Source organism: Triticum urartu, chromosome 3 (assembly GCF_003073215.2).
Source record: "Triticum urartu cultivar G1812 chromosome 3, Tu2.1, whole genome shotgun sequence".
Taxonomy (NCBI): Eukaryota; Viridiplantae; Streptophyta; class Magnoliopsida; order Poales; family Poaceae; genus Triticum; species Triticum urartu.
The window spans coordinates 376,137,324-376,154,092 of record NC_053024.1 but is presented as its reverse complement, the minus strand read 5'-3'; the positions used below and the strand labels follow the sequence as shown (position 1 = coordinate 376,154,092).

The following is a 16,769-nucleotide window of genomic DNA, read 5'->3' as shown; positions in this document are numbered from 1 at the left end:
GCAGACTATGCCACATCCATTGGTATGAAGATTAACTTCCATAAATCCACGCTCATACCCATAAACTATGATGGAGAGACCAGCTCCTGCATGGCTGACATCTTTGGATGTGTTCTGGGCTCAATGCCATTTACATACCTTTGCCTCCCCCTGGGAACCACACACCCCTCAGTGCAAGACCTCATGCCCCTCGTTTGCAGTGTTGAAAGGAGACTATCGGCCACTTGGACAATGGTATCTTACGGTGGCAAACTATCACTCCTCAATTCAGTCATTACCTCCCTCACAATTTTTGCCCTATGCACTCTTAAAATCCCTCAAAACATCATTGAACTTCTGGACAAAATCCGTAGACGGTTGTGTGTGGACAAAAAAGACTGAACAAGGAGACAAGTGAAACTCTCTTGCATCTTCAAAAAAACTGATACTGCACTTGTTGAACTGAACCTCCAACCAACAGTGCATGACAAATGGGTTTGCATTTGAGGGAAGGGAGACTACACATCTAGAAAATACTATGCCCACTACTTCAGAGACGCCCAAATGCATCCAGCATACTTGTGGTTGTGGAAATCAAAATGCACGATGAAAATTAAGGCTTTCTGCGGGTTACTCCTGTCAGACCGGCTAAACACAAAAAACATGCCGAATAGAAGGCACTACAACATTGATGATGACCCTGGATGCTTCCTGTGCACCTCCAAAAGAGAGGAGACCCTAGAACACATGATCTTCACCTGTGATTTTAGTGTACAATGCTGGAGCTACCTTGGCATCTCATGGCCTTCCCAGGGGACAAGGCTGGATTGGATTGCACATGCAAAGATAGCATGGAACCGACCACTTTTCATGGAGATATTCTTCACAGCCTCTTGGAGCATTTGGAAAGAGAGGAATGATAAACACTTCACAGGAATTTAGCCTAGTTTCACATCCTGGAGAAAAAGATCTATTGCAGACTTTTCGCTCCTCGAGAAAAATAAAGATTTCCTAGATAGTTTTGTAACCTCTCTCTAATAACACCCCCCCCCCCCTCCTGCCTTAGTCATACTGTGACTAACCATGTTGTAATTTGTAATCTATACGGTGTTTACTTCATTTAATAGAAAATCACAGTGACAGACTCTCACTGTTTTTCATGGTAAAAAAAAGAAAAAATAAATAAATAATCCCACACGCGAAATATGTCTGATCAAATCAATTTACTCCAGATCATAACCCATGTCCTCAACGGGCATTTGTGCCTTAGTCATACTGTGACTAACCATGTTGTAATTTGTAATCTGTACAGTGTTCACTTCATTTAATAGAAAATCACAGTGACAGACTCTCTCACTGTTTTTCATGGTAAAAAAAGAAAATTAAATAAATAATCCCACACGCGAAATATGTCTGATCAAATCAATTTACTCCATATCATAACCCATGTCCTCAACGGGCATTTGTGCTAGTAAGCATCACCAGAAATCCTGAAATAAATCAAGTAATAATGCGAGCACCAGGACTTGAATCCTGGTGAGCTGAAAATACCACTGTCCCTTTAGCCATACTAGCAAAAATGCCCGTGCGTTGCAACGGGAAAAGAAAAAATATCACACAGCCTCCTTCCCACCCTACTGATGGTGGTCATGATGTCCACTTGATCACAAACACATCCGAACGTGGGAAATCCAAAGACGATGAACCCATCCATAAAAATGTAAAGCTAATTTGTAATTCCATAGAAATGGCCCTTGTAGAATCCATACAAAATTCAATCCAACCGACCATTTTATAATGATATGTTCACAAACTTTAGTTGTGCTATTACTGATCGTGTTTAAATTGGTAATAGGAAACTTAATGACGTTGCATGTTGTTTGCGAATAACGTTTATATTCTCTCACATAGAAGAATTGCTTCTATTCTTTCAGGACAGAACGATACAACAAAACGTTTTAGAACGCAAGGGGTCAAAATACTCTGAATCAGATTGTACACTCTGAAATATAAATTCAGGCCATATACATTCCGCTTTTGCAGCTAACCTACCAAGTATTACACTTCTAGGACCAAAAACTTGAAAGTGGAATAGCACAACTTAAGTATTGAACTACCTCTACTTGAAAGCATTGCACGCATTTGTGAATCCAAGCATAGTTATCTGGAGGAAATAATTCAGCAAATACAATACAATATGTGTCGAAAATTCAGAGATCTCATGAGAGGTGGATTGATGCCCAATATATTGAGAAACAATACACATGTTTCAGCAGGTAGTTCGATGAACTGAAGCAAATTATCTACAAAGAATAGAAAAGGAAATGAGTACATAACCCGGGGACCAAATTGGTAAATACCACAATCTTTAAAAGAAACATCAACATCAGTCAATTTTAGAACACCACAACTACAGTCTTGTGTGCCACTTGCGGTTGCACCCCATGAAATGGCAAGAGAACCGCACATAGTGGCGAGCAGTTGGCTTTGCTTGACTGAGCAGCGGCAAACAAAACTTGCAGAATATTTTGTAAGAATTTTGGTAATTTTACTACATAACAATTCTCCTAATTCCTAACAAAAAAACATTACCCAAACAACTGCAGGAATTTTTAGTCTAAAACCTAGACTTGCAAGAGAAACATCCACAGTTCTACACAAACCAATGCTGATATCGTTTGCAGAATTTCCTGAGTTCATTCTTGCTACTTTCTCACAAGGCAGTCAGTCAATTTGACAATTTTTTCAGTGCTCAAATATTGAAATATAAGTTCTTATAGCGAGTATGTTCAGAGGACCGTAGAGAAAAACAGGTTTGTATTAATTGACTTGTTAATTGACTCTCTACAGCCCCTCACAAATTATACACAAACACAATCGTCAAAATCCAGAGCCGACCCTCAAGTAAGCTAGCTAGGTTCTGGGCTTAGTGCTGAAGTGCATAGTACTGTGCTACATCACATTACAGGGAGACGATGATACGAGCAGGAGGAATTTGAGTATCCTGAACTGTAACAGAACAGCCCCACTACCGCAAACCGTCAATACATCAAGATCTTTATTTTACCATCTCTAAATAAATTTCTAAATACACAAAATCTTGAGGGACTGACTGAGGGCACAGTTAGCTACAACCAAGCTCTGTTATACTACAAGAAGTAGAATAAAGCATGTGAGACTGGGTATCTCCATTGCGACTCTGCTCCACATTGGTCAGCTCAAACAGACTCCAGCCAGTACTAAATGGCAGGGAGTGGCGAAGGTTTAAGCCGCATCTAATCTGATCTACCCAACAATTTACTAAATTTAATACTGGATTTACTTTTTTCGGTAAAATAGCTTCCTTGCTATGAATTATTGATCCAGTAATCATACCATAATCGTCACTCATCATTATAGGTTTCACTCTTGTTTGTAAACTCTGCCGAAATATTAACCACATAAAACTTGTAAGCAATTATCTACGAAAAACTGGTTCTGCATGTAAGTACACTAATTCTTGCAAAACATAAATCTGCTTGGACTGAAAAGCATGGAACAACATAACTGTTATTTGGCCTCTAAAACTTTCACCACATAAAACAACTACTGTGAGAAGGAACACAGGCACCACAAGTTCAGCAAATTTTCCGGCCTCGACATGATTTCTATTGTATTGTCTCAGCCCATGATGTCTTGTGTATTTGCCAACATCATGTCCAGCCACAGTGCATGGAAAAAAAATCAAACAACGCAGATAACAACCTAGTGCTCAGTTACCATCTCTAAATAAATCTCTGAATACACAAAAGCTTGAGGGACCGACTGAGGGCACTCAGTTAGCTACAACCAATCTCAAGAAGAAAGGGAAGGGGGAATAGCAAGGCTGTTTTTGAGGGTGGTCGAGGCATCACATACCTCTGGTGTAGCCACCGTTGGCGATATTGGATGGCTCGACAAACGTTCTGCTACGTCCGGCGAACTCGGTGCTTCCCTAATTCTTTGTTGGCTTGCATTGCTTGTCTACCTTCCAAGTGACGAAGCTCTAACTGCCTGGAAGGCTACCTTCCCCTCTGGAATTCACAACCAAGATATAAATTGTGTGACTGCATATTATGTTATGAATAAAAGAGAAAACACATGATATACAATGTTACAGAAACTGTTTTGGACAATTCTAACTTGTAGATAGCTCGATATGATTTTGCTTTGAAATAAAACTTAAGCAAAAATGCCCAGAAAAATTAATGAACAAAGTAGCAGACTAAAATATTTACAACAAAAAGGATATATTTGATCACTAATCCTGCTACAAAACATATATATTTTTTGTAGCGTCAGGCAAAGATTCTTAATGTGAGAAATTTAATCTACAGTAACGACCAGCCACTCAGTTCACACAATTGTACAGTCATTTTATTTAGGGAAACATATGTGTTGCAATGGATACAAAAGAGATAAATAAATGTGTTTAGAAACCTGGAAAATAATTATACAAACAAACCTCTTTTATTATTCTAATGATTCAAAATGAATGGCGTCAAAGATACAACATATGCTCATGTACATCCAGCCACATTGTCGACCACTATTTATTCACCTTGCAACTAATGTTCATATCAACAAAATGGTTCATATTTTCAGTTTCAAATGAAGGATATGAAAGAGAAAATGATGCATGTAACAGGCCTTTAGACATTTCCGAAAAGACAAAACTATATGGTACAATACTTCTTTGTATATAGCTATGACTGAAAATTTAAATGGTCAATGAGAGGGCAAAAAAAATCACAGGATTTTCTTTTGCATATCAATGTCAGTTAGAAATAAACAAAAAAATATAATCAGAAGAAATAAAGAAAGCGCAAATTTTCTCAAGAGCATATGACCACAAACAATCTAATCCACTTCCACTAAACTTTTTTTGGTGCATTTCCTCATAAAAAATTGGCTTTACTAAACGTCGGTGCCACCTAACTACCAGGTCCATTGAAGGCCCAACTTCAACCAGCTCCATTCTAGGAATAGATGGATTTTGTAGTTCTCAACTCCTGCTTCATAAGATCATATATGTGGTAATCATAAGTCCATCCAAAAGATTGTTGAGCCTCTTCTTTGAATGAGAGGCGTACACCTCCTACTGCAAACAGCATTATAACAAAGGAATATGACATCTTTCAGCAGTTATAGCAGACAATAATATTCTCTAGTTAATATGCAAAGGAAAATAAAAAGATCATTATAACAGGCACGTAAAAGGCTTCAGATAGGACCTATATTGTGCTACTCAGAAAGTCAATATCTAGCTCAAAAAAAGGTCAATGTCCAGCTCAGAAAGTCATTTCACTTTTGAGAGCCTCACCGTTTTAATCTTTATTTTCTCAAGTGAATAATAATTCCTCATTATCACTAAGAATGCAGTAAGATTTAGGGAGAACTCCAGGACACCCCTTCTCTCAAATGGCCTGATGTTCTTGCTATTCATGGTGTAATTCACAGAATGCTTCAAGACGAAAAAGTTCTGCCAGCACGAAGTTCAAACTGTACATTATTGCCATGCTCAACCTGGAACAAACATTAGAGCACTGGTCTGATGTGGGAGCCAGGAAAAAACACATAGGTACTATTTCTAGTTGCTCCACATATAAGGTTCGAAAGAAACAATCTTTTCCAATATCAACTAAATTAAGATTTACATGTGGTTATTTGTACAAACCATGGACTATCTGCAAGAAGCAGCGTAGACAAAAAAATCCCAGTTCAGTTTCCATTAGAAAGGTATAAGGTAAGCGTGCAGACCTCATGCCGAGACGAGCTGATGTTGCTGGCAGCGAGGAAGGCTCGGCGTCCTCTGACTATGGATGCACGCGGGCCAGAATCACGTAGCCACGGCTCCGACCAGAATCACCGTGTTTGTCCCGGATTAGAGAGAGGGAACAAGAAATTACAAGCATGGTTTTGGTACGGATTCACAGAAGACCCTAATCAAACATCACGAGAGCATACTGTTTGGAATTCAGAAATCCATTCAAGTCATGCACTCCAAAGGATGATCCATCAGTATATGGGATAAATCACCCACGAATGATTACCAACTCAAGCACCATGTTCTAGAAAAAATATTCAGGCACGCCATGGTTTCCAATTCAGAAGATGAAGCACAACAAACAGGCTGTTAAGCCCAATTCTAAAAATCAAACATACCTCTATTGAATCTCAGGCTAGCGTACTCCTTAGCCTTGCCTGGGAAGCCCGCCGGCCGGTCGCCGGAGCCGCCACCGCTAGCGACAGCCTCCCTGACCCTGCGCCCCCTGCTCCTTCTCCTTTCTTCCTCTCTCCCTCACGCCCTGTCTCTCTTTCTATGAATGAGCAGGACGCCGCCGCCGCCACCGGAACAAACCGCCGCACCAGCAGCCAGATCGGTCGCTGCCGCCCCCGGATCCGCCCGTATTCCTCGCGCCGGCGCCATGTTGGTTCGCTTCCCTTTGCATTGTTGGACTGTTGATTTGCTTGAACGGAAGGAAAAAATGAACATAACAGGACCCACCGCCCGCAGAGGAAGCTAGAGTCCTGATATCCAGTCCAGCACGTCGTAAGAGACTAGAATTGCATAGACTCTGTCTCTGCACTTGTATTGTATAGGACGTGTTTGTTCCTCGGAGACTCCGTGTGCATCAGACTCGAACAGATCTGCCTCCTACCCCGTCTTGTCCCCTCTGACCCTTCTTCCTTGGCCGCCATGGACGATTTGCCGCACTGCACCTGCGAGAAGACCCAGTGCCTCCAGCGGTAAGTAAGCCACTGGCGACGCCGCCGACGTGCTCCTACGGTCTTCCTCACGGAAACCACATTCACATGCATGCAGCTACTGCCATTGCTTCGAGGCCTGGGTGTTCTGCGACGAGAGGTGCTCCTGCCAGGGCTGCCGCAACACAGAGGACAACTCCGACGAGGTGGATGAGCGCGCAGAGTACATCATGAAGAAGAAGCCCGACGCTTTCAAGCCCAAGATCATCGCCGGCGATGGGCCTGGGCTGCAACAGCAGCGGCAGCAAGTGGCAGGGGTGCACGTCAAGGGATGCAACTGCCGCAATTCTGAATGCAAGAAGCTCTACTGCGAGTGCTTCAAGGTACGTACGTACTACATACTCACGTCTCCTCTGCTTTTTTTTTTGTTTTGCCTTGCATGACTTCATGTGCTGCCGGTGCTCGATCTCATGCTCGACTTGCGGCCCGTCTCGAATCGAAGCACGGCGTCGGGTGCAGCGACAAGTGCCAGTGCACAGGGTGCGCCAACACCTTCGGAGTGAAAGGCGGTCAGTGCATCGATCGCCACACATCTATTCTCTTCTACTTTCATTTATTTTGTACGTAGCATTATACTTTATGCTCAGTCGTCTTCTTGCATGATCAATTGCCAGCGGCTCAACCACATAGCGACAGTCCTGAAGGAACATCTGGCGGCTCCGGTGAAACACTTGCCCGTTGGAATGGATCGTCCGCAAACATCAACGACGACATGGCTTCTCAGTCCACAGAAGCAAGTATCAGCATGGACGATATCCACATCCCAAGCGAATTGAGTGACATGGATGTTGATCTTGGTCCGCCAAATCAAGCCCTGGGGTGAGTTCTATTTTCAACATCCTTGTCAGATGCCATCTACTCCTGTGCTACTGCTATGCCGAATCGGGTGAAATTTCAAAAGAAAAAAAATCGAATTGGTAGGTTTTGGCAATAATATGAAGAGGAGGGGCAATAAAGATGGGCCAACGTTGCCAACAAAAATCCCAATCGTTGCCAAATTATGATCCAAGTTACCAGACTTTGCCGCAGCAAACTTTTTCATGAACAGTTTGATGTGATAAGTCTTCTTTGTGATGTATTTACACCTGCTCCACGGCTTGGTTTATTTCATCGGACCAACATGCAAGTGACAGTTTACCGTATATATGGGATGTGTTAGCATTCTAATCATGTGTTCCTTTGTGCAGTGACGGCGGCCTCGAAGACATCATCTTCAATCATTCAGACTTTCAGCACAATGTTGATCCCCAAACACACGAGGGGTTCGCAAAGCAGGGCGATGGATCGCTGAGCAATGACGCAAACTCCCTACTACAGCAGGGCCCCTAAAAAACTGACACTTGTAATCTCCACCTTGGCAGCCAGATCAACAAATTCGGTGGAAGTTGATCTTGATGAAGCTGATGATCAACCTAAAACCATACACCACTTGAGATTTGCTCAGTATATGTTATTATCTTCCAAATAGCCACAGGTTAGAACATATATGGTTAGTATCTTCCAAATCTTTTCCCTGAGAATTTTATGAATCTCTCTGGTGTGTTTTGATGATGATATGACGTGACGTGAAAAGTCTACACTGGAGTGCTACAGAAGTAGTAGAACACAAGCATATATTAGAAGCTATCGACATAAATTACTGGTGTGATCAATCAAAACAAACAATATAACTGGGGTACAACTCTTACTAGTACAATATAAGTGTAACATGAAATTCAGTAGTGAGGAGTTATATATCAACACATGCCGGTCCTGATCTCTTCATATGATTAACCTATATATATCAACCTTCTCCTCCTCTATAGTGTCAATACATTTCTCTCATGTCATGTGTCAGCCACCAAGGCACAAGCTTCTCCACTTAATTAGCCGCAAGAGCGATCAAGCCCGAGCCTTGCCCTGAGCCACTTGGAGACATCGTCCATTTCCTCAGGGATGGTGTGATGGCCCAGTCTGCACAAATGACATGATGTTAGTACTACTAAATTTCAGAAGAAAAATAATGATCATGTGGGAAATTGTGCATGTCCATCTGTAGTACCCGTTGTAGGCTTTGAAATTCAGGTACGAAAAGCCCGAATTCCGCAGAAACTCGGACGACCTCTCGCCGTTCCTGTACATGACTACCTCGTCGCCTGCAGGAACACAGAAGGAAATTAACCATTTTTAGTACTAGTAGTAGTAAATTTTTACAATTCAGAAGAGATTAATTCAGCACATGGACTGCAAAACAATAGCAATGCTAACCTCTTCCATGGCCAAGCATTATCGGCAAGGCAGCAGCCCTCCTGAAAGCAGTCTGTGAGCTCTCAATCTTGGTCCTCAGGGTCCTGAACAATATTCGTATATGAGCTTAACAGATACCAATATACTGTATCAATAACATGACTGTTTTTTCGTCAATAATTATCAGTGTCAGACCTGGAGCAGGGAAGCCAGCCGCTCAACCCAATGATAGCGCTGAGGGTAATAGGGTAGGCAACACCGTTTGAGAACCTTCCATGAGCATAACATGCGGCAGAGTGGAGCGCAGTGGCGGCTCCCATGCTGAAACCGCCTATCCCAAGCCTCACTGGAGATCATGCGCTATTAGCATTAGTACATACTAATTTGTATTCGCTAAATGAATGTGGTACATGTAGAAGAAATCAGATTACCATCAGAGGGCTCGGACGATAGCAGGTTTGCTATGTGTGCGGCGGATGCGTCCAGCCCTTGGACGTCGTCGGGGCCGTCAACCGAAGTCTCCTCCACATCGAACCCTGTTTCATTTCATTTCAGTATGCAATGCAATGCAATGCAATGCAAAGATGGTCATTTCTGTCCCAGAAACAGCCTATAAAAACTGGGGGAAAAGCAAAGCTGCAGCCAAGCGATATCCTATATATACTAGTAAGCTGGTACGTGCAAGTTTTAATTCATGTGTTTCGATGGAAATAAGTCTAAGGAATCAGCCCTCTTTGTGTGTGTGTAAAGCTCTTGTGATAATTATTATAATGGGATAGTTTCATTAACCAGTAGTACTACAATGGGGTTCAGATGCACTTTAATGGGATAATTTTTTGTTCCCCAGAATTTTTTTATGTATTTTTTTAGAGAAAAGGTTGGGCCCTGGCCTTTGCATCATTAATTACTATGCACAAAAGATTGAGAAAAAGATGCATTTGAAGCTAGTGTCTGCTCTAATCACAAGGCTACTTCTAATGAGCTACTAATTCTGCCATATCATGTACAGTTCGGCCTAGAAAATCTCGTGAAGCCTTTGGGACAGGCAGACGCTATCGCCTAAGCATCCATTAAAATACTATCTTATTTCAGCTTCTAGAGCCATCGTTCTGCCTACACAAGGTCTTGCAAGTACTGTTGTCCATGTGACCTACAGTGAATGCCTCAGGAGGGCCTAGAATTTTCAGGAACAAAGCGAGATGATACACCGGTACTGTAGAGGCGAATCCCTTCACTCTGAGCCATAGGATTGACCCTCATCAACGGCTCAAGTTGCTTCTCAGGCTTGGGATTCAAAATTTCAAAACTCATACACTATATAGTAGTAAAGATAAAGATGTAATCGATTAGGCTGAGAGGCTTACATGCAGTACATGGGAATCCACCGAAGGCCGCTACGGGCCGCGTTGGCGCAGTAGGGCAAATCCATTTGACCTGCACGGAGATGCACGAGGCTGTCAAACTTAAATACAGTAGTTATTCTGAAGAGGATAACTGAGCTTGAGGGTTCAGATAAGCTTCATTAATTAATTAACTAATCCGAAGATAACAAGAATTAGCTATACATATACTATTGATGTGCTCAGGGGAAGAGGAGGAATTAGGAATAGGATTGTAGATGGGTGTTCAACTTACATTATCCAACGGGAGATTGCCCAGCACCTGGGACCAGCTGCACAAGACGAAATCGTGGAAAAGGAACAAATTAGGTCTCCATAAATAAATTATTAAAAATGAATGAGATAAAAAGTATTGCAGACTAGTCATCAACTTGTGTGGACATATAAGTTTTAGTTCAAGTTCCTCTTGCAAAACATGCACTTGACTTGCATATATTCGACTGACTGAATGACGCGTGTGTACAAGTACTCCATCAGAAAAGAAAAGCGGTGGGGAATACTAAGTGACAAGTGAGAAGTGAGGAAGGAATAATCAGTGTGTACTGGTTCTGGTTGTGGCATATGACAAAATGGGTCGATCCCCAACCCATGCATACGTGCCTTCACACTTCCGTGGTGTCGTGTCGTGTGTCTAACTAGCTAGGTCGCATGCATTCAGACAAGTGGCTCAAGCCTGTGCTTGTATCTCTAGTAGTACTACGTATCTAGCTAGCATATATTCCTACTGGCTACTGAGGACAACAGGAGCTAGTAGTTGATTTGCAGCTGAGCTTGGAAGATCACATGCCACTCGTGCCTCTCGGAAGAAAATCAATTCAAAACCAAGACAAAAACAAACAACGCAGAGCAGAGAGGTGCCGCATGGAGTATGTATGTATGTATCCAGTAAGTATAGGAAGGAACCTGTTTCCGTTGTCGCCTATGCCGTGGAGCCAGACAATGGTGGCCAGGTGCCTCCCCTTGGGCCTCACCACATAGGTCCGGCCGTACTCTCGACGGACACCGCGGGCGCCTGCAAACCATCAACAAGGCCGGTCCATCTTACTGAAAACCGAGTCACCGTGGAAGAAGCACAGCAAGACAAGTGACGTACAGTACGTACCGGAGGAGCTCATGGTGGTCACGTACGTACGCACGCACGCACGGTGATGGATCGATCAATCAATCAGATATAAGCTCCTCTGCTGGTGGTGTGTGTGAGAGAGAGAAAAGAGAGAGCGCGCGCGCTAATTCTTGCCCGGATGCTAACTGAAGGAGGCATGCAGAGGTATTTATAGAGAGCCCCGCCCCGGATGGCCGACGCGTGGACGGCAACCCAACGCCCGCTTGCCGTCGGCTTCCAATTCGTTGGGCCCGCCACATGACGCACGGGCGAGTCAGCTCCACGCGCTCCTCTTTCCTCTCGCTCAGCGCCAAACGCACGGCGCTCGGCTCCAGAGCCACCCAAATGAAATCGCCTCTTTCGTTCGCAGGATTCTGAAAACACGGGAATAGAAAGAAAAAAACATAGGATCTCAATCCTACAGGATTTGTTTTTTTTTCGAAAAGGGGAAACTCCCTGGCCGTTTGATTGCATCATAGGAAAAATAAGAATTCTTTCAAAGATGTTTTGACTCATAAGGATTCTAATCCTCCAAAATTCCTAGGAGTATGAAAATCCTTTGAATCAAAGGAGCCCTAACTTCCTGTTGCAGTTTTTCTACTGCTCCAAAATATACAAACATGGGCGTACGTAATAGTAATCCCTATGGCCCAGGTTACAGCAGAATATATTTTCTTGGCAGTGGAGAGGGAACCCAGGTATATATAGAAACAATACTTAGGACCCTTTTTGCCAATTCCTAACCAAATTTTTTTTATCTTGACAAGGCGTTGTAATGTCCACTGGTTTGGCATCACAACTCCACAGAGATTATATATGTATAACATCAGTGCAAATAACGAGGAATAAGCATAAACACTTCTTTCTTTTCTTTCCCCCAAGAAAATACACGAAAACTAAAGGCGATTAATGTCTCACACTCTCAGTGCTAAAGCAAGATTCTTCTGAGAGAAACCCCCATATTTTGCAGGAAAAGGCTAAACATTTGGCACCTATTCTTGCACGACAGGCTAGTCGTTTCTTGCATTATCATTATAAAACTGCGATCAAAAGCACCAACGCAACTATTGGTACTATTATTATTGCACGGCGACACGGAAACTATTGGTATTTTCTTTTCTTTTCTCTATCAGAGAACTATTGGTATTTTCACTGGTGTTTAAAGCTGAGTTAAAAATATATCAGTATTTTCAGTACAATTTAGGACACGGAACTGAAACTAAAAAGTCAGCCTTTTTAGTAGAATCTAAGGTGCTATTCAACACTGTACCGGAAGAAAAACAGTCACAGAGTAAATATCAGTATTTTCAGTTTAAAGCGCAGTTTGAACTCAAGAAATAAAGTATGCAGAGTAGAATTCACAACGCAGTTCAGCACTGGACCGAAACTCTGAAAATAAAGTATTTTCACTAGAATTTCAGGCGCCATTCAGCACGGAACTGAAACTCTAGAGATCATAATGACAGGTGATAAGCATAAAGAGGCTTCTGGAGAAAATACTAAATTTAGCACAAAAATGAAACACACAGCAGCTTTTTTTTTTGCAGCAGGCATTTTCCTACTATTGTAAATGCACGGTGGCACATGAATTATCATTATTTTCAGTAAAAAAATTAAGGCGCAATTAGACGCGGAACTGAAGCTCAAGAGGTTCAGATATGGCAAGTGGTACTGCCTCATTTGCTTGGCAGATACAGTGTAGAATTCTGCAGACTGCAGCAAGGAAGATTCCAGAAATATCTTTGAGGTATGGACAGTGAAGGTATTGATTCTGCAGTACAGCAAAAAGAACAGCTCAACACAAGCATGCAGTACAGGTCAGTGATATAACTGACAGTAACAGGTACCTGTAAAATTGTGCATTGAGAGGAACTACAAGAATCCGTGTCCAAGAATTTTTGAACTTTTGCTGCTTTTCCTCCGTGGTAATTACATCTCCGTTATAAAATCTCATCACATTTACACCACCGATCGGCCGGAATATTCCTCAGCAGCGTCATTTTCCCCCCTTTGAGGTCAGCTTTACGTAACAAACTCTGCTATTGTCGGGTTCTGCTAGCAAGAAAGGGATGCCACTTTTACAAATGGCGCAGGGTAGCTTTCAGAATTCAGAATAGTGGTAGGCTTTGATCCCCTCTCGACGATCCAAATTTATAAGGGATTAAACAAAGGCCTAAGTCAAATCTAAACAAACCGCCAAGGGTTTGTGATAGCAGCATAATGCAGAGGATTTTCACCTAATTTTGCCTCTTGTGTCAGTGCACTACATACAGAAGGAATCATATGCACTAGCGCTGCATTTTTCTATCCACTGAGGTTAACTATATGGGGGGACAGCTCAGGCTAAAATATGTGGGCTAAATGTGATTTTTGTCCCTACCTTGCCCAAGAGAATAGGAGCCGCAGAAGGGCTACGAAGTTCTGTTATAGATACATGGCTATGAACTACCTAATCTTTACTCCTTGCTAGAGATTATAGGCCATGATTGTGTTGTGTCATGGGCCTTGGAGACTGCATATTCCTTATTTAGCACATATTTCTTCTAATTTCATATACTCATCCTTCGAAAACGTGAAGCATCCACAAAGTTCTGTTTGAAAGAATATATTCCGAAAAGTAGGCTGCACAAGTGAAATATCAACAGTTGTCTTTACCCAAAAGTTTACACATTTTATCGGTTACTAGGAACAGGAAACAAAATTTTCTTTTTCCAGTTTCTTTGTGTGGAACATCCGGTGTGCATACAAACCTAGTAGATGTAGATATGGTTTTTTATGACATGATAGTTTTCTTAGTAAACATTACTGTTTCACATATGACATGTTTCGATAAGATTCGGAACCATGCAGGTTTCAAGTAAAGCTTCTGATGCCAAAGTAAACAGGAGGATGTAAATTATTTCATCCCTACCACTGTCTAGAATCCATGATTTTTCGCAAAACTTTTTGCACAGTACTACATATGATATTTAGTTGTTTATGTGGGTTTGAAATAAATAGCAGTGCACTACATACTCATGCTGCAGCATGGTGTATTTCTTACCTGGAATATTTCTCGCAGGGAATATTTATAAATTCTGAATTTCTTTCCCACAAGCAGCGAATGTCGTTAGGTACGGTCTCCTAGTTGATCACCTCCCACTAAATTAAACAAGGTAAAGAACAATGAATTACTGTTTGAACTGAGTCCACATCAAGTCCTAATTAACAAAAGTCAGCGACCAAAATGCAACAAGGAATGATGCATAAATAAAGAGACATTTGAGGCCACCACTTTCCCAGTAAAGAATAATGCCATCTAAATGCTCAAAAGCCTCCAGTGAGTTGCAATCGCCACGATCTCACCTGAAATTCTTGAGTAGCCCGTTCTGTACTGTCTTTTACTAGTTAAATTTGTTGGTTTATTATTTTTTATAAATTCGTACTAGTGAATCAATGTTTACACTTTGAGGCTTTTGAAAGCGTTTTTGGAAGGAAAAGGGTATTGAAATTTTTAGTGCAGAACTTGTCCTATGACGAATCTTGAATAATCTGGAACATAAGTCGTTGTTTGACAAATGTACTTGCATATGGAGTGAAAATAGAATATGAGATCAAAAGCTACAAACATAATACTTTTAACTTTAAATCAAGCTTTCACGTGAGTACGTGTAACAAAGTTTCAAAAAAAAAAGAAGGGATATTATTCTGTCCATGGCTGCAGCCACTCTATGTTCCCTTTTGGCGCCACATGTTGTCAGCATTCCACGAGTTTAATCTACAGACAGAAAGCTGCCATTACAAGCTTCATTTCTTGTTGCAGCAAATTGTTTGTCTGGGTGCACTGGATTGGCAAAAGGGACCAGACAGAATATGACGATGATATGTGTATGAAATAATAAATATATCGTGTGCTTTTCTTAACATGGAAGAAACTGTGCTGTGCGTGTGTGCACAGCTCCATTACCTCCTGACATATTCGAAAGCAAAGGGGGACGGAATTTTATCTCTTGAGTTTCTGGTATGGCTTCTCTCCCTAAAAAGAAAAAGGTTTCGACATGATATGCTACAACTTCATACCATGTTGCAATGTGAGGCTATTTGCAAAAAATGAAAAGTAGGCAACATGATATGCAGCACGAGATTCCGTGGGAATTTCCCGTGTTTCTTTCCGCGGCCATTTGCTGTTAATCTGAATTCTGAACAAGCAGCGCACTAGCTCAAATCTTACGGAACATGGGAACCGACCCAAGCATAATAATCTTCTTCCGTCTCCCCTTCTTTTTCTTTGTGGAAACACTCGGACGATGGCATGGTGGTGTAACATGCCAGTGCATACGAACGGTGCACGTATTGGCACCGGCGAAAAGTTGATGCATGCCTGCCTCAGCAGCTGTGAAATCAGAGTGTGCTGTGATGGTGATCGACAATGACAAAGCTCGCAGGATGAACGTACCTCGCGGGCATCCCATCCGTGGGCCGGAAAGCGGAAAAAGCCGGGCCAGGGAGGAATAACATCGAACAGCTAGACGGCACTGTTGGTGAAACGGACGAACTACGTAGGAGAAGACAGCTGCGGCGGCCCGATATATTCTCCATTTTCATCTCCGAGTTGAGAATGGGAGGGCCCCTGCTGCCTAGGCAGGAATCCATGTGTGCGCGCGTGTCGCCGTCGTCATCGTCGCCGCCGCGGCAGCCGATCTGGTCCGGTGGATAGGCGGGCAGGGGCAGGGGCAGGGCATTTCATTTGCTCTCTTCTACGGCCGCGGTTGGCCTAGAGCTAGGGGGCATACTTTTTCCTTTTACGGGCAGCGACCGCTGCCAAATTCAGCGGCGCCGTCGCACTCAATAACTCATGGGCTTGTCCACTCCACTCGCTCGGCATCGGTTCTCACCGTCTCCCTTCGGAGATTCACCACGGCGCCAACGCCATTTGTTGGACATCCGACGTGTGTCGGTACTTGGTGTCATCTGCGATCTTGCCTAGTACGTAGTGAGTTCCGAGTTCCTTTTTCCTCTTTTTTTTATATACCACTGGATGGTAATGAGTATGGTATGTTGCGGGTACAACAATCTCGGACACAGCTCCTCTGACGTGTCGTGATGGCCACTGACATGTGGCCCCGGGCTCACACGTCAGTGGCGCAACGGTAGCAGGCTGTACGTCAGAGGATCTGAGTCCAACAATCTCATACTCATACCCATGTTTCTTATGACGTAAAATCGTACTCATACCATACTCATGAGGTAAATATCCATGCACATGTCCATGCCCACACCCTAAGCTCAACACAACG

The 16,769-nt window shown here is 42.7% G+C and overlaps 1 protein-coding gene and 1 long non-coding RNA gene across 7 annotated transcripts; both read right to left on the bottom strand.

Moving 5' to 3' along the window:
• Nucleotides 1-1,563: 1,563 nt before the first annotated feature.
• Nucleotides 1,564-5,876, bottom strand: LOC125544027. Of its 2 annotated transcripts, XR_007299248.1 has the most exons (4): nt 5,758-5,876; nt 5,321-5,523; nt 3,877-4,031; nt 1,564-2,282 (listed from the first exon to the last, which is right to left on the bottom strand). It is a non-coding gene; the product is annotated as an uncharacterized LOC125544027 (long non-coding RNA). The 2 variants fall into 2 exon arrangements; XR_007299247.1 differs by having other exon boundaries at nt 1,568-2,282; nt 3,877-5,523.
• A 2,487-nt stretch (nt 5,877-8,363) lies between these two features.
• Nucleotides 8,364-16,294, bottom strand: LOC125544025 (acyl-protein thioesterase 1-like). Of its 5 annotated transcripts, none has more exons than XM_048707555.1 (12): nt 15,929-16,294; nt 14,537-15,853; nt 13,341-13,545; nt 11,494-13,264; nt 11,295-11,403; nt 10,627-10,663; nt 10,356-10,425; nt 9,423-9,527; nt 9,187-9,337; nt 9,013-9,095; nt 8,807-8,900; nt 8,364-8,718 (listed from the first exon to the last, which is right to left on the bottom strand). In XM_048707555.1, the coding sequence occupies exons 4-12, from the start codon at nt 11,504-11,506 to the stop codon at nt 8,631-8,633; spliced, it is 750 nt and encodes a 249-aa protein (XP_048563512.1). In that variant the 5' UTR covers nt 11,507-13,264; nt 13,341-13,545; nt 14,537-15,853; nt 15,929-16,294; the 3' UTR covers nt 8,364-8,630. The 5 variants fall into 5 exon arrangements, with proteins under 5 accessions (XP_048563512.1, XP_048563510.1, XP_048563513.1 ...); XM_048707553.1 differs by having other exon boundaries at nt 13,341-13,568; nt 14,537-14,634; XM_048707556.1 differs by having other exon boundaries at nt 14,537-14,634.
• Between the last annotated feature and the right edge of the window lie 475 nt (nt 16,295-16,769).